Source organism: Hyperolius riggenbachi, chromosome 2 (assembly GCF_040937935.1).
Source record: "Hyperolius riggenbachi isolate aHypRig1 chromosome 2, aHypRig1.pri, whole genome shotgun sequence".
NCBI classification, from domain to species: domain Eukaryota; kingdom Metazoa; phylum Chordata; class Amphibia; order Anura; family Hyperoliidae; genus Hyperolius; species Hyperolius riggenbachi.
This window is the reverse complement of record NC_090647.1, coordinates 38,287,412-38,313,916: the sequence shown is the minus strand read 5'-3', so window position 1 is coordinate 38,313,916 and position 26,505 is coordinate 38,287,412. Positions and strand designations below refer to the sequence as shown.

The window sequence follows — 26,505 nt, the reverse complement described above, 5'->3', positions numbered from 1 at the left end:
ACCGGCAAATAGAGCTTCCCACTTCTGTGGCACTCCTCTCAGTGCTCATTCAGAATCTCCAAACAATAGTGTCCGCTCTCAAGCCGACCGTTTTCAGCGATTGCCGTCGCCGTGCTGAGAGGGGGCGGACACAAGAGCCTTCATATAATAATAATAATATGATATAAAGGCTCTTGTGTTCGCCTGCTCTCAGCACCCCTGACGACGGCAAATCGCTGATACTGAATTCTAAGATTCTGAAGGAGCACTGATAGGAGTACCACAGGAGTGGGAAAGCGCTATGTGCCAGTGGCTCCTGAGGGCCTGAGCCCACCGGCGCAGTTGTGTCCGCTTTTCAGTTACACATCAATGTTAGAGATGCAGAAAAGCGGACAGAAGCGGATACAACTGCGTCAGTGGGCTCAGGCCCTGAGAGGTTTAGGACCCACAAATGTGAGTGTATTTGGACTATTTTTACTGGATCGTTTGGATGGTTTGGCGTGAGCAGCGCAGCAGCCCCAGTCCACACCAATTGGCGGGAAGTGCTGGGGGCGGAGATTGCAGGGGATCGCGTGCGCCTATGCGTGCGTATCCCCACTTGAATGATGGAGCTCTGCTTCGTCATCAGCCTCCCAGTGGCGATCGCTGCTAGGGACTGTTACACTGTACAGCGCTGCGATCTAAGGCGGCAGAAAAGTGATCTGCTGTCATAGGCTGAAGCCTGACACCCGATCACGCTGATTTGCTGGCAGGGGGAGGGAGGTAGGGTAAAAAAAAATAAAAAAATCTGCAAATTTTAATGAAAAATAACCAAATATTTAAAGTAAATAAATAAACATTGGGGGGAGCAATCACAGCCCACCAACAGAAAGCTTTGTTGGTGGGGAGAAAAGGGGGGGGGGGGGAAATCACTTGTGTGCTGAGTTGTACAGTCCTGCAGCAAGATCTTAAAGCTGCAGTGGCCTATTTTGTAAAAAAATGTCCTGGTCACTAGGGGGGTTTAAGACCACAGTCCTCAAGAGGTTAAAGGATTATATGCACGGATTCTACCACTAAAAGGAGTCCCCCCTGCTCTTTTTCTTTTCCATACATGTACATATACAATCGTGGTATACTGCAAGAGCAACAGTAAGGCGAGACCCTTGTATTGTATTTGGGAGAATCACCAGCGCGTCGGACTATTGGTTATTAACATTTCTTCAGCTGGCCACTCAGGACAGCAAGCTGCTGGCCCCGCCCCTCATATTGTTGCATCTGCCAATCACCAAGACAGGAAGTAACAATTCTAGCACCACCCCCCATATTGCTGCATCTGCCAATCAGAAAGACAGGAAGTAACAATTCTAACCCCGCTCCTTACATTGCTGCATCTGCCAATCAGCAAGACAGAAACTAACAATCTAGCCCCACCCCCCATACTGCTGCATCTGCTTATCAGCAGCACAGGAAGTGCTGATTCTAGCCCCCCTCAACCCCCCCCCCCCCCCCCCCCCCCAAATATACCTTCATCTGCAAATCAGCTGGACAGGAAATGCAGATTCTAGCCCAGCCCCCTCACACTGCTGCATCTGTCAATCAGCAGCACAGGAAGTGCTGATACTCTTGTGAAAAGATGCTATTAAAAAATATTTTCTGGTTAATCTATAGACCCAAATTCTCATGACAGTTTTTGGCAGTAAGGATCATGCGCCTTCCTTTATTTCTCTCCATAGAGCAGTACATTGTGCACAGCAGGATGAGAAATAGTGTGTGTTCACAACTCATACACCTCCCTACTCTCCATTCCATACAGCAGTATACTGTGCTCAGCCGGATGCCAAGCAGCATGCCTGTACAGCAATCGTTCCAAAGCTATCCCTAAAGATCGTTTCAAGCAAGAGTCTGTTTAAAATGCACCAAAGTATTCTGAAATTTGGGATGTAATAAAGAAACATGTGAAGACAATGAAAAGAGAAAGACAAGTAAATAAAACAAAAAGTTAACAAACTCAAATGCAGCGACTTGTGGTTTCTCCATATATACACCATGAAATGCTGACCCCGGCGGTTCTCCTCCTATACAAACTATGTACAAAGCTCAGCCATTGGTTTGGGAACCGTCATTTATAATTTTCTGTACAAAAGATCCAAAAACTCCACTTATATACACACACATTAAAAACAGAATTAAATAGTTTGCCTGTTACATCACTGGGAAGTTTCTGGGAAGTTTGTGAAGTCCGGTTAGTCCTTGAACTAAACGACGGCCAAAGTTCAGGGCGTCCGATGGCATATCGACAAATGATATGTCCCTAAAAAAGTTCTGAATACTGGTAGCAACTCCGATTGCAGTCATCCCAACAGGTGGAGGGTAACAAAAGAGAATTTTCTTTAAACAAAAAAAACAAAAAAAAAAAAACAAAAATCATTGGCAACGTGTCCTATCAAAAAGAGCACCAAGCACCCACTGCTTTCACTGTGAACCGAGCACCATTTTAACACCCAGGCAAGCTCAATAGCACACTAAATATGCATGCCAACAATGTGGCTCATCAATTAAAAAAAACTTCAATTTTACCTCTTCTTTTTACATTTAAAAGTTTAGCAGAGGGTTTTATTAGCCTACTTCAAGGCCTGCCTGACCGCAGAAGTTTCAGGCAGATAAGGACTGATGTAATTATTTTATTGCACACATTAGCAGAGAGCAAACAAAAGCTTTCATCAGCAGGAGGGTGGGAAGATAGGACACTGTGCTTCAAAGAGTTTAGAGAGGCCACAAATGCTATCTTCACACCTTTCTGTGGTTAAATGATGGGCAGCTAGAAGGGGAGGGGGGGCATGGCAGCTCCTATAGCTATTAGAAACCAAGAAAAAGAAGTGGTGCGTGGTTCCCTTCAAAGTACCCATTAACCGTACAATATTTCAGCGAGACACCACTCCCACTGCGATCCCCGCACATAACATTGGCACAATCCTATGAAAAAATAGATCGGTTACAGGAAAAAAATAAAACAAAACAACACAGGTGCAAACTATCACATAAAACAATAAATCTGCTTTTTAAAGTTTTTGGGATATCTAAGCCTTTTTAAGGAGTAGGAGGATGGATACAATCATTTATCGCGTATTAGAGGAATCGGAGGAGACTTGGGCGCAGGATACAGCCGGTATATGGCTGATCCCTCCAGGCCGTCATGGATGGTGGGGAATGAAATAATTTGGCTTCCAGCGATTGCTGGAGGCCGAATTATTGTGTTTTAAAAGTAACTTCAGCTCCGTCTTCTGATGGTGCCGAAGTTACTTCCTGTGCGCTGCTATAGACGTAATTCCTATTACGGCCTATGGTGGCGCTGGCTGCGCCCAAGTCTCCAGCGCTGGATTCAGCGTGTTCACATTTATCTCTTCACTTTGTTTTCACTTAAAGAGAACCTGTTACAAAAAGAAAAAAACCCTCTGGGGGATACTTACCTTGGGAGGGGGAAGCCTCTGGATCCCAATGAGGCTTCCCTGTCTGTAGCTTCAGGAACCCAGCGCTGGCTCCCCCGGAACCTCTCCCGACAAGCTTGACAAGGGTGCGCAGGAGCAGGCTATATTTACCAATCCGCGATCCTGCGCAGGTGCACTAGCGGTTCTTCGTTCAGTTAAGGCGGTAAAAAAAGCTGAACCCGATCGGATCTGCTCTACTGCGCAGGCACAAAGGACTCACACCTGCGCAGAAGAGCGGATACGATCAGGTTCAGCTATTTACACCTTATACCAAAGAGCCGCTCGTGCGCCTGCGCAGGATGGCGGTAGGTAGATATTTACCTTGCTGCTGTTCGGGGGGCTGCATCGCTAGATTTCTGGGACACCGGAGGACAACCTCGTTAGGATGCCGAGGCTTCCCCCTCCTGAGGTAAGTATCCCCCAGAGGGTTTTTTTTTTCCATTACAGGTTTTCTTTAAGTTTCACTTTAAGCTAGTCAAGGTTTAAAAAAAATGGCAGGCGGAACAAGGTTGGATTGGTACCAACAGGCAGAATGTGACTGAATTATGAAGTAAAGCCAAGTACACACTTGAAAGATTAATGAAAGATCACAGACCAATCTTACCACCCTTCCTGTAGTATGAGAGACATACTCTACACAGTCTTTTCTATGGAGCTGAACTCCCCATCAGATAGAAATCTTACCCCCTTCCATGTAGTATGAGAGCCATACCTACACAGTCTATTCTATGGAGCTGCACTCCCCATCAGACAGAAATCTTTGCAAGATGCTGCACACACAGATGCTGTACAGACACAAAAGATCAGTATCTGCCAAAGATCTGTTCCTGCCAAAGATCCGTTCCTGCAAATTGCATTCATAGTCTATGAGATCTGCAGATCATCACACACACTTGGTTTAATGCTGGGCATACACGGCTGCTGGAGAGGATTATCAGTCGAGCCTAATGGCTCAATTGACAATATCCGACGTGTGTGATACCCCGTCGGATCGATACTTTGCTCGATACTGGCGGGGAGAACAATAGAATAAACGAGTGGCTGATTAGCAGCCGCCCGCAGGGACGAGCGGGATTCGATCCACGCGGACGAGCGGGGATGCGCCGGCATCGAGCCGCGCGCATAAACGCAGCCGTGTATGCCCGGCATAACAGACATTCATCTGCAGATCAGATCCACCAGAATGGATCTTCAGATCTGCAGATAAATGTCTGTCAAACAAGGTGTGTATGAGGATCTGCAGATATCATAGACTATGAATGCATTTTGCAGGAACTGATCTTTTGCAGATACGGATCTGTTGCATGTGTACAGCATCTGTGTGTGCAGCATCTTGCAAAGAGTTCTATCTGAGGGGGAGTTCAGCTCCATAGAATAGACTGTGTAGAGCAGTGGTCCTCAAACTAAGGCCCGCGGACCGAATGTGGCCCCCTGAGGCTTTTTTACCGCCCCCCCCCCCCCCCCCCCACACACACACACACAAAATGTATTATAGATGCGGTCAGCTACATCTTTAAATATTGGTGGTCCGCATATAGAAAGAAGCCAGAGAGAATTTGCTGGTTTCCAATCAAATTACACATCAGGTGACACGTTTGTCCAATTGGACTGCAGGTTGTCACCTGGGTAAGCTTCACTGTCTGGCCCGCAAAGACTTCTATATCAGTCTGAAGTATGTTGACCAGGCCCTTAACTCAAAACATTTGGGGATCTCTGGTGTAGAGTATGGCTCTCATACTACATGGAAGGGGGTAAAATTGGTCTGATACCTTTCATTAATCTTTCAAGTGTGTACACAGCTTTAGATGGGTGAGGAGATGCTTTAGCTGGTGCCAGTCTGCAGCACAGGAGCAGCAGTCTCCCCTATATGTCTACAGCTGCAATCTAACCTCTCTTGGTGAAGCTTTGGTGTAACACGGGAGATTTTAAAAAATATATAAATAAAAATTTGTAATGGTTTCCACCTGGTGTGAATTTTGATTTTTTTTTCTAAAAAAATCCACAACTTTTCCTGAAAACGATTGTGTGAGAGGGCAACTATACCATACCACTGCAATGTCTAGTGGGACACACGCACAAAAGCGCAACCAACCGAAGAAACATGACGGGGAGTCTGACAGGTTATGTATCTCAGTTCCCGTCGCTGGAGTCAGCAGAAGCAGGGAACTGAAGAGATAAACTATTCCATGCATGGACTGCAGGGGGAGTGGTGTCTATCGCAGTGTATACAAAACTGTATTTCTCAGTGTATACAAAACTTTCACTAGGTTAAACACCTAAACCAAGTGACAGGGATACTTCAAACCACAAGGGCTTTCACTATGACCAAAGAAGCGTATTTTTACACTTTTTATACACCTATACAGACAATGAAGCACCATAATACGACCAAGAGAAAGGTAAGGGGGAATGCCACACAGCACAATGCCGTTCATGAAGAGATGTTGGTCACAAGGGGCAGTAGTGAGCTTCTATGGGATCAGCTGACATGCTGCCTGTTTATTCTGAGTCTCTCTCCCTATTACAGCACATGAACTGTCCACTACAAGCCAGCCATGCTTGTTTTGGGGTCTTACATGCGCAATGTGAAAATTTGCGATTGAAATGCAATCATCCCCCTCCCCACCTTTAAAAGGCTTTTTTTTCACATTTTCCCCAAGAAAAACATTTGTTCTTTATGCATTTTGTGGTTTAGGCAGCCGAGTTGCTGATGCATTCTGGGATTGTGCAGCTGCAACAGGAACATACGTCCACAGCTGCTCGTTAGCTAGCCAATCACGGGACTGGGACTAAACAAGTCTCCAGTCAGTGCTGCTCCCCTGTCTGTTAGATCCTGTTCAGCATCCTTGCAGTGTTCTGTCCTTGTCACACAACGAGACATGTGGTCTGATCTTTCTCACTTCCCTCCGTTATTTCACATTTCTACATCTGTTGTCAACCACTTTTACATGTCCTTTTTTGTAACTTGGTCAAGTTATTTCGGACTAAATGCTCCCAGGCAGAGCCCCCTCATTCTGTTGTCTCTCAAGTTGGCCATAGAGCATTTCAGGAGGTACGACTTATTAGTCAGTCAGGCAGCCAAATACTTTTGAAGGACAAAAAAAAAAAAAAATTTTTTTTAAAGAAAGTAGGAATTACAAACACTATTCAATGCCCTGTTCAAAGAAAGTTTACAGAGGGAATGTATAATATTTCTTTGGGCCCTTTCACATATGCAGTGAAAAGCCTGTCGAACTCTCACAACTGCTTGCTGCTGCCCGGCAACTGCTCGCTGCTGCCCGGCAACTGCTTGATGAGCACACAGCTCATCTGCCCATTTGAAAGGACCCTTATTCTGGTTTTATCAGGTTTAGTCCTAAATATTAGATTATTTTTAATCAGAAAAATATTAAATGATCACAAGTAAAAATGTAATTTTGGCTTAGTGTTCCATCTGCTGGTTTATCTGGAAACGCACGTTAAGCTGACCATACACTTCTAGATTTCCACCCAATGTTCCAAAAAGATCAATTCCTTTCAAAAAAGAATCCAGAAGAAATTGATTCCTACCACACACTGCACACCAATTTCCAATAGATTCCAATAGATGTTTGAGCTGCAGCATCGCACTTTTTGATGCGGGGCCAAACTATACGCCATCGATCTACCAATGCCCTGACCCCGCCTCCTATAGACCTAAATTTTCAGTCCCGTCCTATTGGTGCTTTCAATCGATTTTTATTCAAAAATCGATAAAAATTCAACAGACTGACATTTTGGGGAAACAATCCCCAGCAGATGATTCAAGTCTGCAGGGAATGGAACTGGAAAAGCAGCGAGTGTATGGGCACCTTAATCATGGGAAAGGTTTTGTTTTGTTGTGGGGCGAAAGACATTTTAGCTAGGATACCTACACAGTGGTGCGTCGCAGTATAAAGCAGGGCTGTGGAGTTGGACTCGAGGCGTCAAAGCAATTTTTAGGTACCTGGAGTCTGAGTTGGAGGTTTCATAAACTGAAGAGTCCGAGTCGGATGATTTTTGTACTAAATCCACAGCCCTGATAAGTCTTAGACTGAGGAGTCGGAGTCAAGAAGTTGGACCCATTTTTGGTACCTTGAGTCAGAGTTGGTGGTTTCATAAACTGCGGAGTCGGATGATTTTGGTATCGACTGCACAGCCCTGGTATAAAGGCCACACTACAATGCACCACCTATAGCGACGCTCACAGTGCGGAAGGTTCGTTTCGGTAGAACGGAGTTCGGCATGGTAACGCACTGCTTGCAGTGTCTTACCGCAACGGTTACAGTGAAGCCATACTTTTCATTGGCTGTATGCCCTCACTCCGTCTGGAGCATAGTCTAAGGCGGACGCATCTGCAATAGGAGATAATCGTGCAAGTCAGGACTTTGCGTACCGTTCACGTCCCAATCACCGGACACAAGGGATACGCTGATAAAAGGGCAGATGTGAAAGGAGCCTATGTTTATAGGTTCACAGTGGGACGTTGCGGAGCTGCGTTATAGTCTTATAACTTATAACGCAGCTTACCGCATCGCAATTAAAAGTCTATGCAACATTTACAGTGCTCCGTTAGCGCCACATCATACTGTGTAGCGTTATGGTAACTCACTGCTGCAGTGCGTTACCATAACGCACACGTTACTGCGTACAGGAAAGCATGCTTTTCATTGCCAGTATGCTTCACTGTACCTACTGTATGTGACAGTAACGCAGCGTTAATCTGCATTACCACTTTTTTGTTGCATTGCAATGATGCACTGCAAATTTACAACGCAACGTCCCACTGTGAACCTAGCCTGAAGGCCAACTAGTTGCGAAAAATTTGACAGGTTTTGGACTGGTCCAACTCCTCATGGGGGAATCATCAGCTATTAATTTATAAGAACACTTGCTGAACAAAAAAAGTGTGCAATTGAGTGGGGAAGCTGGCTGACATCTTTAAATAGATCCTTCTCCTGGAGTGCCTTTGTAAAGAATAAAGGCGATACTAAGAATTCCCTATAAGTACATGGACTAGTCCAAAATCTGTCAGCTTTTTACTTCCTGCTGTGACAGCAATGCAGGAAAAAAAAAGTAATTTAGAGAGAATTTTATTCTGGGAAAATATGATAATTTCAAGTTGATACAAATTTTAAGTTCATTTTATGCATCTTGCAAGTGCACCGATCGCAGTCACCAGCTGCTGCAACTGACTGGAGCAATTCCCCGCTGTGTAGATTTGCATAGAATCAGCATAACATTTGCATCAACTTGAAGATATTATTAACGTCTCATTCAAATCTCTATTTCTAAGAAACGCAATGTTTAGTTTGTAATCATTCTTTACTAGGTTTCAAATGTGAAATCATTTTTTGAAATATTTTTCTGACTAAAAATGTATTTGTAGCGATAAATAAAAATAATAAAACAAATTATGTTAAAAAATAAATACATTAAAAAAACAAAAACGAAAAAAACCCTATACATTCCCTCTAATTCTCTGAGAATAAGGAAATGGTCTAGAAATGGTGAATAAGATGCAAATCGGATGCAGGATTATGCAAATGTTGTATGCAATAGTATGCAGCTTGAAAATGGACCAATCGAATTACACCTGGGCTTCATCGGATGGGCCCATTTTCGAGCTGCATAGATTTACATACAAAGTGTGTGTAAAGGTACGTACACGCATTCAATAACTGGCGGACGAAATGTCCAATCGTGACCACTCAGCCGCTAATCAATCATTAAAGAGAATCTGTACTCTAATATTCTTACACTAAAAAGCATACCATTCTATTCCTTATTTTCTCCTGTGCCCCTCTGTGCTGTTTCTGCCACTCTCTGCTGCAATCCTGGCTTGTAATTAACAGTTTTAGGCAATGTTTACAAACAAACTAACCAGCTTCTAATAGGCTCAGCTAAGCATAGTGTGTGAGTATGCAGGGGGCCTGCAGAGGGTGTGTATCGCTTCTACCAATCACAAGCAGCCCTGCACATTCCACACAATCAAAGCCTTAGCCCGACAAACAGGACAGAGGAAAGATACATTGATTTATTACAGAGACAGTGTAATTAGGAAGAGCTGCAGTAAGCCCCAGCACATTAGAACAGGCATAGGAACTCATAGGATAGAAGAACTAAGGCTGAAAAAATTGTTACAGAGTCTCTTTAAGGATTCGTGTTGGATCCTTAAACGACCCCCAATGCCCGAACACGACCAATCACTATGCTGCTTTCAACCCCTCCCCCAACCCGACCCATAGAAGCCGATCCGTCGTGCCCCAATCATCTTCTGTTCGCCACCTTCCACAGCAACAGACCACATTGCTAGCCTCAAGGTTAGGGATGTGCCGGTACAACATCATTCCCTGTATTGTCAACGAGGGATCGAGCCGCGATTGGCAATAATTATGGGATGTGCGCAAGTAGCTTAAAACTGCATCAATTTGGAATAATTTGCATCTCATTGACCTTCAAGGGACACTGCCGATCTGTAGACCTGTCTGGTTGGGTCTCATCAACATGGACCATTTCCACCAAAAGCTCCACTACCAATATACCCGGTCAGAAATGGATGAAGCTTGGAATTAGAACAATCACATTAACTTCCTGTCGATTTTGATTGGCCCCATGTCAAGATGTGCACAACTTGGTTAAAAGCCATAATGATTTGCATCTGACCTGCTCCATTACCAGTACGGTGACTAACGCTTGTGTCAAATGACCATCTTGACGGTTAATATGGATAGGAAAACTGCAAAACAAATTCTCAGCCAACTTTGGCCACATTTGAAAAGAAAAAAAGAAAAAAAAAATTAAGATAATCCCGCGACCAAAAACGGACAATCCATCTTCCCAGATTTGGAAATAAAGTATCTGAACTCCAACAAACACAACTTTCAACCATCAAAAATAAACTCTCAAAAACATCTGCCTCTCCCCCGTTTCCTAAAAAGAAAGGAAAAATAAATCTTCCCAAACAAATTTTTGAAGAAATCGTTAAGGACCCATAAATTGTTCCACATGATTCTGCGTGTTCATGATCGACCCCTCTAGGAGGACAGCAAGAACATCTTGGCTGACGTTTTCATCTTAAAAACACTGTGCTCGTAAAAACGGTGGGCCATCGAAGGCTGTGACTGAACTCACGTCGGTGCGACGAGTCTAAGTAAGGGCCTTCAACATCTGAACCCTTCAACCAACTCCAAAGGGTGATGTCCATGCAGTCGCTAGGGTCAGGGCCTGCTACGCCTGCTCTATATTGAGCGAAGGCTTACATTGTGTCCTCTCGTCACTGCTGATGTCACTGTCGTGTATGATGACCGTGTCCTCGTCTCCCAGCTGCTGGCTGGTGAAATTGTTCATCTCGAGAAGTCCGCTGGGTTCCACCACCACGTTGGAGCTGGAGTGGCAGGTGATGGGATACTGAGGGATGGTCTGAAGGGAGAAAAAAAACAATGGACCCAAAAAATGTATTAGGATCAGTGTAGTGTAAAGTAGTAACATACAGTGTTGTATTCATTATTCATAACCCTGGCAAATTTTGACTTAAAGGTACTTAAAGGGCAAAAATACCTGTGGAGACATGCAAAAAGCTGGTCTGCAATTATAGGAAGCATTTGATTGCTGTAATAGCCAACAAAGGCTTTTCTATTGATTATTGCGAAGGGTATGAATAATTTCGGACTGGACACTTTTTGGTCAAATGTAAATAAAAGCGGAGAAATGGTTTTCCTCCCACAATAATGCCTCCTGTATACTGTCTTATTATCGTTTGGGAGACACCTATGACATTTCCCATCAAAAAATGACTTGATGGTTGAATGAAAGTAATTTAAATAATTATGGGCAGCAATGTATATTGTGGTACTGAGCATTATGGAGTAGTAATAGCAATAAACACTTACCTGTTCTAACCTTAAAGGGACACTACAGCGAAAAACTGTAAAATGTAAAATATGTGCAAACATATACAAATAGGAAGTACATTTTTTTCCAGAGTAAAATGAGCCATAAATTACTTTTCTCCTATAATGCTGTCACTTACAGTAGGTAGTAGAAATCTGACAGAAGCGACAGGTTTTGGACTAGTCCATCTCTTCATAGGGAATTCTCAGCAAGGCTTTTATTCTTTATAAAGATATTCCCTAAAAAGGATTTAAACAATGATGCCAGCCAGCTTCCCTGCTCCCTACACAGTTTTCTGACAATTGGACAGAGCAACTGCCATTCACTAAGTGTTTTTGAAAATAAATATATCCCTGAGAATCCCCTATAAAGAGATGGGCTAGTCCAAAACCTGTCACTTCTGTCAGATTTCTACTACCTACTGTTACAGCAACATAGGAGAAAAAGTAATTTATGGCTCATTTTACTCTGGAAAAAATGAACTTCTTATTTGTATACGTTTGCACATATTTTCAATTTTACAGTTTTTCGCTGTAGTGCCCCTTTAAATCATGGCATATAGTTTGGAGGGGGGGGGGGTTATGCGTGCATAGCCAACAAGCTGAACCCTGCTGCTTTAGGCTGGGAATTGCCCAATCTAGATACTGTAGGGGGGGTCTCGGTTATCCGGCACAGACAGGAATTGGTTGTTGCCGGATAAATGTGCTTCCTGGCCTCAATTCACTGACCTTAACTCATGTCTTTAATAACTCTTCTGAGCTGTTTTACAGTTATCACCATGGTGATATAATTGTGATAACTGTAAAACAGCTCAGAAGAGTTATTAAAGACAGGAGTTAAGCTTAGTGAATTGAGGCCATTGCTAAAAATAGTCCTAGCTAATACAGTATTATACCCCACTCTATAGGCGTATGAGAGGATTCGCCGCCAGGAGACTTGGGCGCAGGATACAGCCGATATATGGCTCACCCTGCTTCTGCACAAGTTCCCGGCGGCGGTAATTACTATTCCCCCTCTAGGGCGACATGGATGGTGGGTAATGATGTAATTCAGCTTCCAGCTATTGTGTGCTGTGTTTTAAAAGTGACTTCAGCTCCGTCTTCTGATGGCGCCGAAGTTGCACTCTGTGCGCCGCTATAGCCGCAATACCCATTACGGCCTATGGTGGCGCCCAAGTCTCCTGCACTAGATTGCCAGTGTTCGGTACCGAGAACTCTGTATTAAATGTTAAAATACAGTACTTGAAAATATATTAAGCTTGGGGAAGCCGTGGAAACCAGTCTTAAAAGAGCAACTAAAGTCAGAAGAACGTAATAATAATCCGAACATTTGTACAGCGTTTTTCTCCCGTCGGACTCAAAGCTCTCAGGAGCTGCAGCCACTGGGACGCGCTCAGGAGACCACCCTGCAGTGTTAGGGAGTCTTGCCTTGAACTCCTTACTGAACAGGTACTGACCCTAACCAGGATTCCAACCCTGGCCTCCCATGTCAAAGGGCTGCTCTTAAATAAACATGCAATTCTTTAAGGACAACTGTAGTGAGAAGAATATGGAGGCTGCCATATTTATTTCCTTTTTTAAGCAATACCAGTTGCCTGGCAGCCCTGCTGGTCTATTTGGCTGCAGTAGTGTCGGAATCGCACCAGAAACAAGCATGCAGCTGATCTTGTCAAATCTGACAATAATGTCAGAAACCCCTGACCTGCTGCATGCTTGTTCAGGGTCTGAGGCTAAATGTATTAGAGGCAGAGGATCAGCAGGACAGCCAGGCGATTGGTATTGCTTAAAGGAAATAGGTCAGCCTCCATATACCGCTCTCACTTCAGTTGTCCTTTAAACTTATATGTTGTGCTGATAAAGTAGACTATTTTTTATATCTCAGATCCAATTGAAAACACACTGCTTGTATTAGCGCTTTACAACTTCTACAGATAAAAACCGGAAATGGATTTACCTGAATGATGATTTCGGAAGGGATTTCTTCGGTCCGTTTGGGTGGCACGTTCTGGATCTGTATGATCTGACTGGCTACGGGAACGTCCACTTTCCTGGTCAGCGGCGGCGGTGGAGGCAGCGGGACAGGCAGGGCGGTAGAAGTCGTTGCTGTAATAATTGGGGCGGGGAAACATTTAGGCAGGGGCGGTACTGTACAAGTCACTGTGCTCGGGGCAGACAGTCTCTGCACCTGGGGTGGTATCGCTGCCTCTGTTAACACTGGCATGGGTTTAATAATGGGGGCCGGTTTAGGTGGCGGATCCACGATCATCGGCTCCACGTTGGGGTCTATCTCTGCCTCCATCATTGACATCTTCAGAATATCGGCTACGGACGTTTTCTCAGACAGCGTCACCGCCGGCAGGATACCGGCCATGGCTGGGGTGAGTTTAGGTAGGCAGTCGCTAACTGCTGCCTTGGATACTGTGGGTGGCTGGTGTCCTTCAAACGTGATCTTGGTAACGGCAGAACCCTGAGATACCATCGTCTGCATCACCTACAGCGGGGAGAAAAAAATTAATTGGGGGGAAAAAAAAAAAAGCACAGAAAGTGATCCTAGTAACAGCATGGTGGTGTAGTGGTTAGCGATCTCGCCTTCCAGCGCTGGGTTCCCCGGTTTCGAATCCCAGCCAGGTCAACATCTGCAAGGAGTTTGTATGTTCTCCCCATGTCTGTGTGGGTTTCCCCCATGCACTCCGGTTTCCTCTCACATCCCAAAAACACAGATAAGTTAATTGGCTTCCCCCCTAAATTGGCCCTAGACTAAATACACAATATAGACATATGACTATGGTAGGGACTAGATTGTGAGCTTTGAGGGACAGTTAGTGACAAGATTATATACACTATGTACAGCGCTGCGGAAGATGTTGGCGCTATATAATTACTAAATAATAATAATACTACGACTCATGTAGTAACTGAATTTGTAAATGTTTCAGCAGGAGTGCTGGTAGATCTTTGGTACGTCCAGCGTCTGGCGTCTACCAGCCCTTGGGCACCCCCCCAAGAACTCACCTTCTCGGGTTCTGGCCTCACGCTGCGTGTCTTCACCCTGTCCTCCTGGGGCGCTCTCTCTCTGAGATCATATGAAGTCATGTGACAGACGACACTCTCACCATAGAGATTGGAGAGCCTTGGAGGAGATGCTGAAAACAGGCTGCAGCTTCTGGATCCCAGGGGGGGCGAGTTATGAATCAAGTGCGCTGCGCACTCTGCCATAACCCACCCAGCAGTCACCCCGACCCAGACTCTGGTTTACCAATAGCAACTAGTCGGGCATACTACTAGGAGGTAAGGCCTCATGCACACATACAATTTTGACTGGCCAACCACTGGTCAATTTTACCTCCTCTATGTAGGTGAGGTGGGGGGGATGTGGTAGAGAGTGACTGGCAGTTTACCTGACTGGTGTGTGTGTGTGGAGGGCGGGGGGGGGGGGGGGGGGTAGAGAGTGACAGGCAGTTTACCTGACTGGCTTATGTCTTTGTGTGCGAGTGTCTGGGTGAGGGGGTGTTAGAGGGAGTGACAGGCAGTTTACATGACTGGTGTGTGTCTGGATAAGGGGGGCGGAGGGGGGGGGGTGTAGAGAGAGTGACAGGCAGTCTACCTGACTGGCGCATGTCTTAGTGTGTGAGTCTGGGTAAGGGGGGGGGGGGGCGGCGTTGGGGGGTTAAAGGGAGTGACAGGCAGTTTACCTGACTGGTGTATGTGTGCGTGTGACTGTCTGTGTCAGAGAAGGGGGGGGAGGTTGGTAGAGAGAGTGACAGGCAGTTTACCTGACTGGTGTATGTGTGTGACTGTCTGGGTAAGAGAAGGTCGGGGGGGGGGGGGGGGGTTGGTAGAGAGAGTGACAGGCAGTTTACCTGACTGGTAGGCGGCTTGTCTGCGCTGATGGGCAGTTGCACGGCAGTCTGGGACAGCTGGGACTGCATGTAGATCTTCTGGTGTGTCGGCACCTGCTGCAGCTTCGGTAGCTGCTGCGTCGTCTTCACGGCCAGGACCTGCACCACCGTCTGCTGTGGCTGGGACATCAGCGAGGGGATGTGCCTCTCCTTCACCAGCATGTGGCGCTGTGCGTGCTGCTGGATCTGCTCCTGCTGCAGGGGCGTTAATTTCTGCTGCCTGAAGGACAGCTGGGCGGCCTGCTGGAGCTTGTGTTGGAGCTGCTCAGGCTGAAGGATGATCTGCTTCTGCTTGGTTTGCAGAGACTGCATAGTCTTGAGCTGCAGGTGCGCCCCCTCCTGGTGGAGGTGTATCTGCTTATGCTGCTTCTGAGCCAGGGCCGACCGGTAGAAGAGGCCCGTTTGTGGGTCTAAGGTGTCCATCTCCTCCACTTCGCCCTCCTCGGTCACCGTCTCCTCCATTCTCTTGAAGGCCGTGTGGCTGCTCAGCGCCTGTAGGACGACATTAGCAGATCACTGGTAATAGCACAGGACTAAGGGAAAAACTGGATATTGCATTAGTGCATACATGCCAAACTCCGGCCCACGGGCAAAGTCTGGCCCGCAAGTGGATTCCCCACTTTGCATTGATTGGACCACTCTACACCACCAGGGAAGCTATATTGGGGACAAAGCCCTAAATCACCAGGGAAGTCTTATGGGGAAAAGAGGGGGAAAGTACCAGACACCAGGGGACTGTATAGGGGAAGGATCACTAGACACCAGGGAACTGTATTAGGTGAAGGAGAGGGGTCACTAGACACCAGGGAACTGTATAGGGGAAGGGGGGGGGGGGTCACTAAACACCAGGGAACTGTATAGGGGAAGGAGGGGGGGGTCACTAGACACCAGGGAACTGTATAGGGGAAGGAGAGGGGTCACTAGACACCAGGGAACTGTATAGGGGAAGGAGAGGGGTCACTAGACACCAGGGAACTGTATAGGGGAAGGAGAGGGGTCACTAGACACCAGGGAACTGTATAGGGGAAGGAGGGGGGGTCACTAGACACCAGGGAACTGTATGGGGGAAGGAGAGGGGTCACTAGACACCAGGGAACTGTATAGGGGAAGGAGGGGGGGGGGTCACTAAACACCAGGGAACTGTATAAGGGAAGGAGGGGGGTCATTAGACACCAGGAAACTGCATACGGGAGGGCCACTAGATACCAGGAAACTGTATGGGGGGAATCACTAGATACCAGGAAACTGTATGGGGGGGAATCACTAGACACCAGGAAACTATAGAGGTGGTAGCGGGGCCACTAGATACCAGGAAACTGTATAGGGGAGGAAGGACCATTATTCACCAGGGCACTTTATAGAGGAGGGAGCCACTGGACACCAGGGAGCTAGATTAGTGTGTGTATAAACCAAAGTTTTGCAATGTGCAAGAAAGTAACCACCATGGAAAAAAAAAAGTAATGCAAACAACAAATATTTACCAAAATGCTGGTAACAGGGGTACCAGTACATTGCAGTGGGCCACCGGAGGACATACCTGCTGCATGATGTGTGTGATGGCTCCGCTGGAGGAGGTCGGGATGGATTTGACCAATACGGAGGTCTGTGCCGCGCTCTGTGATTGGGTGACGTATTGCACCGCTGTGCGGGAGGACTGCGTGGTGTGCAGGTGCTGAGACGGGTGGGTGACGTGGAGGAGCGAGCTGAGCGGGACCTCTGCAGAGCTCACTGTGGTGGTGGAGGCCAGCTGCCTCGTCTTACCTGCAAGAATCCAAGAGACCAGATCAGGAAAACAGCTACAGCAATACTCAGAGTCCAACAGTTTATGAAGAGAGAGACCTAAGCTTTATACACAAGAACGAGGCATGGATCGGGATTCAACCTCTTAGGAGACTTTGCAAGGCCGAAGCTGTACAGATGCGCCACTAACCTATAGGCTAGTGACTTATTCTGTTGCCATGAGGAGGGGCACAGAGCTGCGCGGGTATGAGGTCACTCTGGAGCCGGGTGAGTGGTAGAACAAGGTTCTCACCCATAGCGATCAGCCAGGTGGATCACTGACCAAGCAGCCCTTCTGGGGTTGGGGGGTGGTGAACCTGCCATGCACCCACTGGATTACGGTCCACTTCAGATCATATAACTTGGCCACCCCCAGAGTTCAACTAAAAACCTGGAGCCACAGTTTTCCGTCATGCTGCCCCTACCCTGTGGAATGCCTTGCCAAACTTTATCAAAACAGCTCCAACACTGGAGACGTTTAAATCAAAACTGAGAAGCTGTTCAGTCTGGCATTTATAATCGCATAACTTTTTTCCCCTGCACACATCACTATGTACTGATCTGAGACAAGCTTATGTGTTTTGGGTCCTGCGGGAGAAAAGTGCGTTGCAAATGTTCCGTTGCTGTTGTCAGCTAGCGTGTAAATAAGGCTTTAGGCTGGTTTTACAAGTTTGATTTTTTCCAGGCAGTTTGATTACCTTAATCGAATCTGCCGGTCATCTCTTGTCCCTAATGCTGGGAATACACTGCTCGTTTTTGAGCCATTAAGATGGCTCGATAGATCATTTCAGACTTGTCCGATCTCCCGCCCGATCGTTTCCGCGCTCGATTCCGCATAGCAGGGAATGGAAAAAGATAAGAAAAACGAGCGGAAGATAAAACAAACTGACAGCGGAATCTAGCTGCGAAATTGAGCCGTGTGTGCCCAGCATAACGATCCATCAATTCCCTTTTGATCTTGGGCAGTTTATTGGTTTAACGTGTGATCTGACAATGTCTGCACATTTCAGTGTGAATGGGTGGAGAGGTGCTGCAGAGCTTACATGGCTGAATAGCATTGCAAAGCTTTAAACTGGCAGTTCAATCAATGCCCAGTAGCTCTCCGCTGAGGCTGCTGAGTAGTATAGGAACAGATCATGTCCGATTGATTTTTAGAGGAACACTATCAATAGCCAAGTGTTCTAAAATGACAATGTACAAAATAAATGTAATAAGGAGCTGTGTAAACATTTTCCTACTTTTCACGTTAAAGGGAACCAGAGACGAAGCACCCTCATGTATTTTACCATATATATCAGTGGGAACATTAGGAAAAACACCTACCCTGCTTTCTGTTTCATTCTGCACTGCACAGCTTGCTTCTAATCAGCCCTGATAAAACCTCCGACTGAGCATTCAGTCTGGCTTTGCTCAGGAATATTTATAGCTCAGTCTGTGTTCTCTCGTGTCTTTTCAAGGCCAAGCCTGCCCCCTGCTGGCTCTGCTCAGGAATCATTATAGCTGAGTCATTGTAGCAAAGCCAGACTGAATGCTCAGTCGGGGATTTTATCAGGTCTGATAAGAAATAAGCTGTGCAGTGCAGAATGAAACAGAAAGCATGGTATGTGTTTTCTCTAATGTTCCCACTGATCTATATGGAAAAATACATGGGGGTGCTTCATCTCTGGTTCACTTTAACTATCAGAGGCAAAAGCTTTCATTGGTTGTGTATAGGTTGTAGCTGCATTGGAAGGATTCATTAGCAAAGGTGAGTCTGTGCTTCAATATTACACTGTCAGTGCTGTTCTTTGCATGTGAGACTACACAGTTAGGGCTCCTTCACATTACACACGGTGACGTCCGTATTTCGGCCACGCGTGCGGGAAGCAGACTCGGAGGAACATCAGAAGTGCACAGACTGCACTGTCTGATGTTCACGCTGCATGCGTTCCGTACCAGTGCGGTGCACGAACGCATGCTGCATGCATTTTTTAGCAAAACGCATGGCTGAACCATTCACTAGTGAATGGTATCAGCCATGCAACGCATGCAAACGCAGATGATGCGCGATCGTATACGTTGCGATCGCACGGCCATCTGCGTGTGATAATGTGAACAAGGCCTTGTATGAAAAGCCTCGGGTGTCCGGTTTCACCATCAATTACAAATGTTCACACACACACGGTTAACAGATGTGAAGAGAGGGATTCCCCCTCCCCTCATGTTTCACTGGTCCCTCACCCTGGTCATCCTGTCCCTTCAGTGAAGTGTGAAAATAATTTGATAACCGTAAAAACAAAGATAAGCAGTGAAATGTATACACGTTAGGAGCACTTCGCAAACTATTCCCATCTCAATACAAAAAAAAAAAAAAAGTTAATCGCACATTGCAGCATAATCGACCCATGAACGGCTAGCTGGAGTGCTAAATTCTACCTGCCCCTTACTGCCTCGTTAAGCTACACGGTTTCTTATTGGACAGCTAGAGCCCATCAATGCTGCCAGTGATGTCAGATGACTAGAGAGAGGATAGCTGGCCAGAGGAAGCAGCTTAATGGATTCGACAAAGGGCCAAGTCTCACTCCATATACAGTGTGACAGGTTCACTTTATCGTACACACAGTGGATAATTATTGAAGGACTGCTCTGGGGAGTACATTTCCTTCAGTTAGGAGTACAGAGTATGCTTTTTTGGGGAATTGAACTCGGATACTGTGTTCTAATTGTATAATAAATCTATACAAAGAGAAAATATGGTTAAAGTGAACCTTAAGTGACATGATGAGAAACATATTCAGATAGGATACTAGCCCTACTAAGGCCTCCTTCACCCTGGGAATCGCTAAACGCTTGCAAAATCACTAGCGTTTTCCAAAGCAATTTTCCACTGTACAGGAAAGCGATTTTGGAGTGACTGCATTTTGCAAATCTATAACATTGCAATGTCATTGCTCAAAAAAAAAAAAAAAAAAAAAAAAAAAAAAAAAAAAAAAAAAAATCGCTAAAAATGCTTCATGCCATGCTTTTGCAGTGTTCTTTCTCCCCAGGCTCTTTTAGCTGGGTGCTTCACCCGGCTAGTTTTGGTGAGCACCCGGCTGTCATCGGCGTATCTTCTCAGTTCTAAGCAGAGCTGTGCAGAAAAGCGCCGGCCTTCCATTCTCTCATCTTGCCCCACCCAGCTATTTTTTCATTCCACCCGGCTACTTTTTCACGCCACTCGGCTGGAAAAAATATTCCGGGGAGAACACCGCTTTTGTGATTTCAGCAAATCGCTGGTGATCGCCAAGTGTGAACACTGCCAGTATCACTGACTACTGTAATAAAAAAAAAACTAAACCAAACCACATGCAATAAAAATATGCAGGCAAATGCTCAAATCGTGCAGGAAAAACACTTGCGAGGAATCATCTGAGTTTTCTGCAGACACAAATGATCTCTCCCTGAAGCTTCGGACAAGTGCCCAGTTGGTTCTCTTTTGTACACACTTCTGGCCGTGGACAGAGGTCAGCATGAGCACTGACTGACCAGCAAGCAGCTGTGTTGCACGGTGTTCTGACAGCGCCCCCTCCAGGCCAGCACTATGTGTGATCACGCTAGATAGACTAGCCTTTGCACCCCAAGTTTATCAACCAGGGCTGTGGAGTTGGTACAAAAATCATCCAACTCCTCAGGTTTATAAAACCACCGACTCCAAGTACCCAAAAATTGCTCCGATTCCTTAGTCTAATTCTTACCAGGGCTGTGGAGTTGGTACCAAATTATCATCCAAACTCAGACTCCAACTTCTTAGCTTATTGAAACACCGACTCACAACTCCAGGTACCCAAAATTTTGCTCCCACTCAGATTCCACAGCTCTGGTATCAATGGTCATCCAAGTCCATGCCACTGCTTTGCAGACTGTCTTTCCTTGGATCGCTGAGCATCACATATGGGAAACACCTCACGAGTTCTGTTGTCTAGAAGATGTACTGACCCAGACATCTCGCCATCACAGTTCAGCCCTCGTGATCGTCGCTTAGTTTCTTACACATACACATTTCCTTGATCACCAAACACATTACCTACAAGAACTGACCACTACAGGTGCCAGTGAACAAAACACAAAAGTAGAAGTGACCAGCACAGGATGGTTCAAAATGTTGATGTATTCACGTTCACAGCGTGAATAACATCTGCCCAAACATCCAACTTCAGGTCGGAATGTAAATACAGCTCTTAGAAAGTATTCATAGCTCTCATGCAGTGAATGAAGGACACACTTCCAGGATAAAGCTATGTCCACATTGCAGCCAGGTCTGCTCACAACGGACTGTCGCCGCTTCGAGCGGTGTAACCGCTCTGTCAAGCAATGCCATTACATTTTGAACCATCCTGTGCTGGTCACTTTTGGACTGTCTGTGAGAAGCCACGCAGACTAGACCGTGCACTACCAAGGCAAGTGAGGTGTGCTGTCTGAGGAGAACACAGTGAACAAAATACACACACACATCCCTTGTGTTGCATCTCATGGTACTCACCACTGGTCTGCTGGAGTTCCATCAGAGCTTTGATGGTGGAGGTGGCAGACTGGGACTCTCCTGCGATGTCTTGGTGGTAGATTATGGTCGGGGTGGTGTCCATGGCTATTTCATGCTCCGCCCATTCTTGTCCACGAGAGGCAATGACATGAACCACGGGCTGAGAATCTGGGCAGACAAAGATGATCATCTATCTCCCATTCAATAGATAGAAAAAAACTTCTATCATGAACCTAAATCCCCATACACAACGCTCAACAGCGGCCTTTTATGCAGCACAATTCTAAAAACAATTTGTTGTGAAACAAGTTGAACAATCAAAAAAAAAAAAGTTGCTTGCTATTGTTCAAATAACTGATAAGACTGATAAAACGTAAATCTAAATGTTGGATTGACGGCTTATCAGTCTTATCAGTTGTGTGAACAACTTTTTTTTTTGGTTCAACTTGTTTCACAACAAAAGTTCTTTGAGAATTGTGCTGCATAAAAGACCGCTGTTGAGCGGGTGTATGGGGCTTAAAGAGAACCAGAGATGAAGCACCCTCTTGTATTTTACCTTATAAATCAGTGGGAACATGACAGTAAACACCTAATCTGCTCTTTGTTTCCTTGTTCTCTGTGTAATCTGACTGTTATCACCTCTGATAAGAATCCCCGACTGAGCACTCAGTCTAGCTTTTGCTACTGAAAGATTATAGCTGAGTCTGTCTTCTCTGTCTTCTTTCAAGCCCAAGCCTGCCCCCTTGTGGCTCTGCTATAATGACTCAGCTATAATTATTCCCTGCAAAGCCAGACTGAATGCTCAGTCCGGGATTCTTATCACAGCTGATAACAGACACTTTTAGCAGTGAGGATGAAACAGAGAGCATGGTAAGTGTTTTCTCTAATGTTCTTACTGATATATATGGTAAAATACACAAGGGGGCTTCGCCTCTGGTTCCCTTTAATGCTAGGTACACACCATACAATTTTGTGCTAGATAGATGGTTCGATAGATAATTTCCGGCATGTCCGATCTTAATTTGTGATCATTTTTCTGATCGATTTCTCATAGAAGTGAATGGAAATAGATAAGAAAAGATAACAGAATCGAATCAGAAAATCGAATTGGAAATCGATCGGACGGAAAATCAACCGGAAAAACGCATCGTGTGTACCCAGCATACAATATGGCCATAAAAAGCCTTTAGTGTTCCCTTGTTGAGGTATAGCGCATGATGGAAGCGTGTTCACCTGGGCGCTGGCTGAGCCCGACAGAGCACTGGTAAAGTGCCCATGACATATGTTCTAGCAACGACCCTGGGCTCATATGCAATTCACATTTTCTCTTAGGTGATATTTTTACACCTTATCAAAAAAAAATGCCTTCTAAGCCACCAGCATGCAAGAAAATACTCAAATTTTGACAGTACCTTTTCACCAACTTATGGGTACATTTTTTTGTAAAATGCTGAAATGTTATTTTAAAGAGAAGATGAAAATGATCTAAGAGATAACTTAGGAGAAAAAAAGTTAATTGTATATGAGGCCAGGACCCGTATGCAATTCACTTCTCCTGAATTTTCTCCTAAGTGGCAATTTTTTAATTGTGAAATACTTAAGTTATTTTAAAGAGACTATGACAATTAATCTCAGGAGAAAACGTTAATTGCATACAGGCCCAAGTATCTTAACTACCGCCTTACCAGAAATCCCCCTTACACACCCCCCACTCCAACAAGAACCTATACCAGTCGCTAATCTGAACCACCACCTACACAAACCCCTTTCCGATGCCCCCCAACATACAGCCCTTCCTGGCACTGTCTCCTAAACCAGATCATTAATTGTAACCACCCATACTCTAGTCCCTAATACTAACCCTCTACACCAATGATCTGCGAACTTGGCTCTCCAGCTGTTAAGGAACTACAAGTCCCACAATGCACTGCAGGAGTCCGACAGCCACAGTCATGATTCATAAAGGCAAATGTATTGTGGGACTTGTAGTTCCTTAAAGTGAATGGGAACCGCATTTAAAAAAAAATGAAGCAAATACTTACCTAAGGAGAGGGAAGGCTCTGGGTCGTATAGAGCCTTCCGTCTCCTCTCTCGGTGCCCTCTATCCTGTGCTGGCTCCCCCCGTTTCACTCCCCCACCGAAAGGGTATTTGGAAGTCTTCGGGAGCCGTGTCCTCCTGAAGACGTGCAGCTCCATACTGCAGAGCATGAGCGTGCAAGAGAGCGTGCTTGCGCAGGTGCAGTACAGGGCCGCCCTTCTTCAGGAGCACTCGGGCTCCCTGAAGACTTCTGAAGCCTCCTTCGGCCGGGTAAAGCAGTATTTAACTAATTTAATCAAATACTGCTACCAGGGGAGCCAGCACTGGAACGAGGGGACCAGGAGAGGAGCGGGAAGGCTCTATAGGACCCAGAGCAGCCTTCCCTCTCCATGGGTAAGTATCTGTCTCATTTTTTTAAATGCGGTTCCCTTTCACTTTAACAGCTGGAGAGCCAAGTTTACAGATCACTGCTCTACACTAACTGGTGCTCCAAGGCCGTGGAGCTCTATGCAAAAACACTCTGAACTTCTCCTGAAAAAATGGGTAAGACCCGCAAAACGTGACATCCTTTGAAGTGTAAAATAAAATTGTGGGTTTTGATACCCACCCTTCCCTCCTCCCGCAAACATACAATCTTCCCGACACCTAACCCTGCATCCTTCTAAACCAGATTGTTAAATCTACCCCACCTCAACTCTATTCCCCAATTCTAACCCTTACCGCAAACCCTAACCAATACTCAACTTCTTCATTGCCACCTCCAGCATTTGGGTGCTGGTGTTATTGTATAGCAGGGCACCAAACAATGACAATGAAACATTCCATCTTGCACCGAGAAGTTGATGGTTGCTGATAAAATGAACAGGTTCTATAGCAGCACCCAACTTCTCAAGCTCCATAACTGGCTGCTTTGCGGGATAAATGTCTTTTGCATGTCCATATATGATGGACACCAAGCTATTCCACAGATCAGTTGATGCAGGACTAGGCAAATACTGTATGCAAATGTATGCAGCTTAAAAATGAACTACTAGTTCTCCATCGCGACAGGATTTGATTGGTCCGTTTGAGCTGCAAAAATATGCATGCTAATTTGCATAACCCTGCATCATCTCGGAATTATTTGCGTGTCACTGGCCACCCCTAGAGGAGACACAGTTCACCTCCCAAAAAGTGCACATTCCACGTTTTAATAGCGCAGAAAAGCGATTGTGTGAAATCTTACACATTTCTTCCATTTCATTTTCTGAAAGAGCCTGTATATAAAAGTGTATTTAGACAAAAAGCACATTCCACCTAGTTAACAGGATGATTTCGTTAAAAATACATTTTATGGTCAGATTTGTCTCTGATTGAATTTCAATTGGAAACAGTTGATTATTGGAGTCAATGGAGGCCAATCGCGATGCTCTTCATAAAATTCAAATTAGTGTTAAGGTGGCCATACACTGGTCGATTTGCCATCAGATCGACCAACAGATAGATCCCTCTCTGATCGAATCTGATCAGAGAGGGATCGTATGGCTGCCTTCACTGCAAACAGATTGTGAATCTATTTCAGCATGAAATCGATCACAATCTGTGGAGCTGCCGCTGCTGCCCCCCCTCCCCCCCCCCTCATACATTACCTGATCCGGCCAGCGCAAGTCCCCCGGTCTCCGCTGTCTCTTCTCCGCTCTGGGCTCCAGGCCTGCAGCTTCACTGAACTTCCTGTCTGGGAAAGTTTAAACAGTAATGGGCGCTCAACTGTTTAAACTTCCTGTCGGGACAGGAAGTAGTGGAGCCTGGCGGAGCCCAGCGGAGAAGGAGCAGCGGTGACCGCGGGGATACGCGCCGGCCGGATCAGGTAATGTATTGCCGCTAGCGGCGGTCATCGGACATTCGAACGCCGCTATTGACACACTCCCGACCCGCCGGCAATCGAGCGAAATCTTCCGCACGGGCGGATTGATGGGAACGATCGATTTCAGACGGAAATCAATCGTTCGGTCAGCGTTTGAGCAACGATTTTACAGCAGATTCAATCACAGTAATCGAATCTGCTGTATATCGGCGGGAAAATCGTTAAGTGTATGGGCCCCTTTAGTTCTCCAGATGTAATTCATTATCCTCTAATTGGTGAACTGTACTTCTCATCCATGAAGAATGGATGAGAGGAAAGTGCCCTCTAGTGGCTATATGTGGTAATCTACAGTAGTTGTGCATTCCCTAATACAGTATCTATGAGCTGTGGTGCTGTATAATTAATTCCTATACACAGCAAAAGCTCTTTCTGCAGTTTAAAAAGTTAAAGGGAACTGAGCACCAAATATTCCCGAGGAAGGTTCATAAATTATGGTGGCTTTGTCTAATTTAATACCCGGCGTTAAATTAAATTACATTAACTTTCCCCTTATCTCCACGAGGGCGTCCATCTTGCAGAGGTTATTGCCACACTTTAGAGTCGCCAGGAGTCCAGCATGCTCCTGGTGTACGCCGGGAGATGTGGTGTTCCCAGCGCTGCTGCATGCTGGGAGATGTGGTGTTCCTGGCGCTGCTGCACGCTGGGAGAAGCTGATACCCCGACCGCTAGTGTATGCTGGGAAGCGCAGATTAATGTCTCTACATCTCCCAGCACGAACGGCTGGGGACATGGCATCTCCCGGCATGCAACAGCGCCGGGAACACCAAATCTCTTGGCTTACACTGGCGGCCGGGAACATACTGGACTCGAGGCCCTAAGATCATGCTGGGGATAATAAGAGAAAAGTTGCTACAACACAGTGGCCTCAATTCACTAAACTTATCTCCTGTCTTTAATAACTCTTCTAGAGTTGTTACCATGGTGATAAGGCATGTAGTATTCAGGAAACATTTTACCTCAGGCAAGCCTAAAGTTAACACTTCTGTCTTTAAATTAACTCTCCAATCCTTAAAATAACTCCAGAGTTAAAGACAGGCTGTTAATTAGCTTCATGTG

The 26,505-nt window shown here is 45.7% G+C and overlaps 1 protein-coding gene across 1 annotated transcript in view; it reads right to left on the bottom strand.

The window, feature by feature from the left end:
- Nucleotides 1-10,439: 10,439 nt before the first annotated feature.
- The window catches only part of EMSY (EMSY transcriptional repressor, BRCA2 interacting), a 72,613-nt gene continuing 56,547 nt past the window's right edge, over nucleotides 10,440-26,505 (bottom strand). The window contains exons 14-18 of the mRNA XM_068266656.1: nucleotides 21,509-21,676; nucleotides 16,769-16,992; nucleotides 15,193-15,723; nucleotides 13,287-13,823; nucleotides 10,440-10,862 (exon numbers count right to left, since the gene is read on the bottom strand). Coding sequence (XP_068122757.1) covers nucleotides 10,671-10,862; nucleotides 13,287-13,823; nucleotides 15,193-15,723; nucleotides 16,769-16,992; nucleotides 21,509-21,676 — 1,652 coding nt within the window. The 3' untranslated portion in view covers nucleotides 10,440-10,670. The remainder of the gene's footprint in view (nucleotides 10,863-13,286; nucleotides 13,824-15,192; nucleotides 15,724-16,768; nucleotides 16,993-21,508; nucleotides 21,677-26,505) is intronic.